We start from the raw sequence: 1,859 nt of genomic DNA on the forward strand, positions 1-1,859 counted from the left end.
GACCTGGTGCAGGGCCCCACGTGCCTGGCTGCTTGCAGGAGGTGTTCAAGGAGCGCATCGGCTACGCCCACCTCTACGAGGTCTTGAGGAGCCAGGGCCAGCCCACCCAACGCCTGCTCCAGGAGCTCCTCAACATGGTGAGCATGCCCACTTCCCCATGCCAAGCAAAGCCCCAACTCGGCCCCAGCAGTCCCATTCCTCACCCTCCCCAAGTCCCCCAACCCTGTTAGTTTCCCAGTGGCTCCTCCCAAGAGCTCCTAGGACCATCCTTAGCTTGGAGTCCTGCTCAGCCCTGGGGAGATTTGATCCCTTTCTGGTGTGGCAGTGCTTACTCTGGCACTGCTGGATGGGACAATGTCTCCAAAATGCTTGATGCACAGGGTGGGTCTCCAAGGTGCTTGATACGTGGAGGTCTCTGATATGCTTGATGCACAGGGGTCTCCAGGACCCTTGATGCACAGGAACCTCCAAGACTTCTGTTGCATGGAGTCCTCCAAGACAAGTGATGCATGAGGGTCTCCAAGATCCTTGATGCATGAGGGTCTCCAGGATTCTTGATGCATGAGGGTCTCCAAGACTTCTGATGCACAGGAGTCTCCAGGATTCTTGATGCATGAGGGTCTCCAAGGTTCTTGAGGCATGAGGGTCTCCAAGACCCTTGATGCACGGGGCTTTCCAAAACTTTAAATGCATGGAGGCCTCCAAGACTTTCTTTGCACAAGGGTCTGCAAGACTCTTGGTGTATGGGAGTCTCCAAGACTTCGGATGCACAGGCATCTCCAAGAGTTTGGATGCATGAGGGTCTCCAGGATTCTTGATGTATGAGGGTCTCCAGGATTCTTGTTGTATGAGGGTCTTCAAGATCCTTGATGCATGAGGGTCTCCAGGATTCTTGATGTATGAGGGTCTCCAGGATTCTTGTTGTATGAGGGTCTTCAAGATCCTTGATGCATGAGGGTCTCCAGGATTCTTGATGCATGAGGGTCTCCAAGACTTCTGATGCACAGGAGTCTCCAAGGTTTTTGCTGCATGAGAACCTCCAAGACTTTTGATGTACAAGGGTCTTCAAGACTCTTGGTGTATGGGAGTCTCCAAGACTTCGGATGCACAGGCATCTCCAAGACTTTGGATGCATGAGGGTCTCCAAGATCCTTGATGCATGAGGGTCTCCAAGATTCATGATGCATGAGGGTCTCCAGGATTCTTGATGCATGAGGGTCTCCAAGACTTCTGATGCACAGGAGTCTCCAAGATTCTTGATGCATGAGGGTCTCCAAGGTTCTTGATGCATGAGGGTCTCCAAGATTCTTATTGTATGGGAGTCTCCAAGATTCTTAATGCATGAAGGTCTCCAAGACTCCTGATGCACAGGAGTCTCCAAGGTTTTTGATGCACCAGGGTCTCAGATAAGCTTGATGCACCTCTTCCACCACCCCGGATTGTCCGGAGGGGAAGATCTATCCCTCTCCAAGGACTCAGGGCTGCACCAACAACCTCTTGCACTCCAACAGGCGGTGGAAGGCGACCACAGCTCCTTCCCAGTGCGTCCCATCCGCAACGAGCAGCCCCTGCTCATCCTGCTGGGCTGGCTGCCCACCCTGCCCTGCAGGGACCTCCAGCTCTTCCTCTCGGCTCAGCTGCGGCGCCTCTGCGAAGCCTCCTTGTCCAGCCGCCTCACCTGTGTCAAGGCAGGCATGGTGGGCTGCCTGCTGGTCGCCCTGGCCACCCAACCAGCCTTACCCACCACCTGCTCTGAGAACTTGCTGGAGCTTCTGAGGGCTTTGGGCAGCCTCTCCCTCCTGCCCGGGGAGCTGCGGCAGCTTCTGCGGCGGGCGGGGGCGGGGGGGGGGGCGGGGGCC

General features: G+C 55.7%; 1 protein-coding gene across 1 annotated transcript in view; it reads left to right on the forward strand.

The window, feature by feature from the left end:
• Positions 1 to 1,859, forward strand: part of NBEAL2 (neurobeachin-like 2) — a gene marked incomplete at both ends in the record, with an annotated part of 17,901 nt that overhangs the window by 2,464 nt on the left and 13,578 nt on the right. Inside the window, one exon of the mRNA XM_010009063.1 lies at positions 1,512 to 1,838. Coding sequence (XP_010007365.1) covers positions 1,512 to 1,838 — 327 coding nt within the window. The remainder of the gene's footprint in view (positions 1 to 1,511; positions 1,839 to 1,859) is intronic.

Source organism: Chaetura pelagica, unplaced genomic scaffold (genome assembly GCF_000747805.2).
Source record: "Chaetura pelagica isolate M959 unplaced genomic scaffold, ChaPel_1.0 scaffold980, whole genome shotgun sequence".
NCBI classification, from domain to species: domain Eukaryota; kingdom Metazoa; phylum Chordata; class Aves; order Apodiformes; family Apodidae; genus Chaetura; species Chaetura pelagica.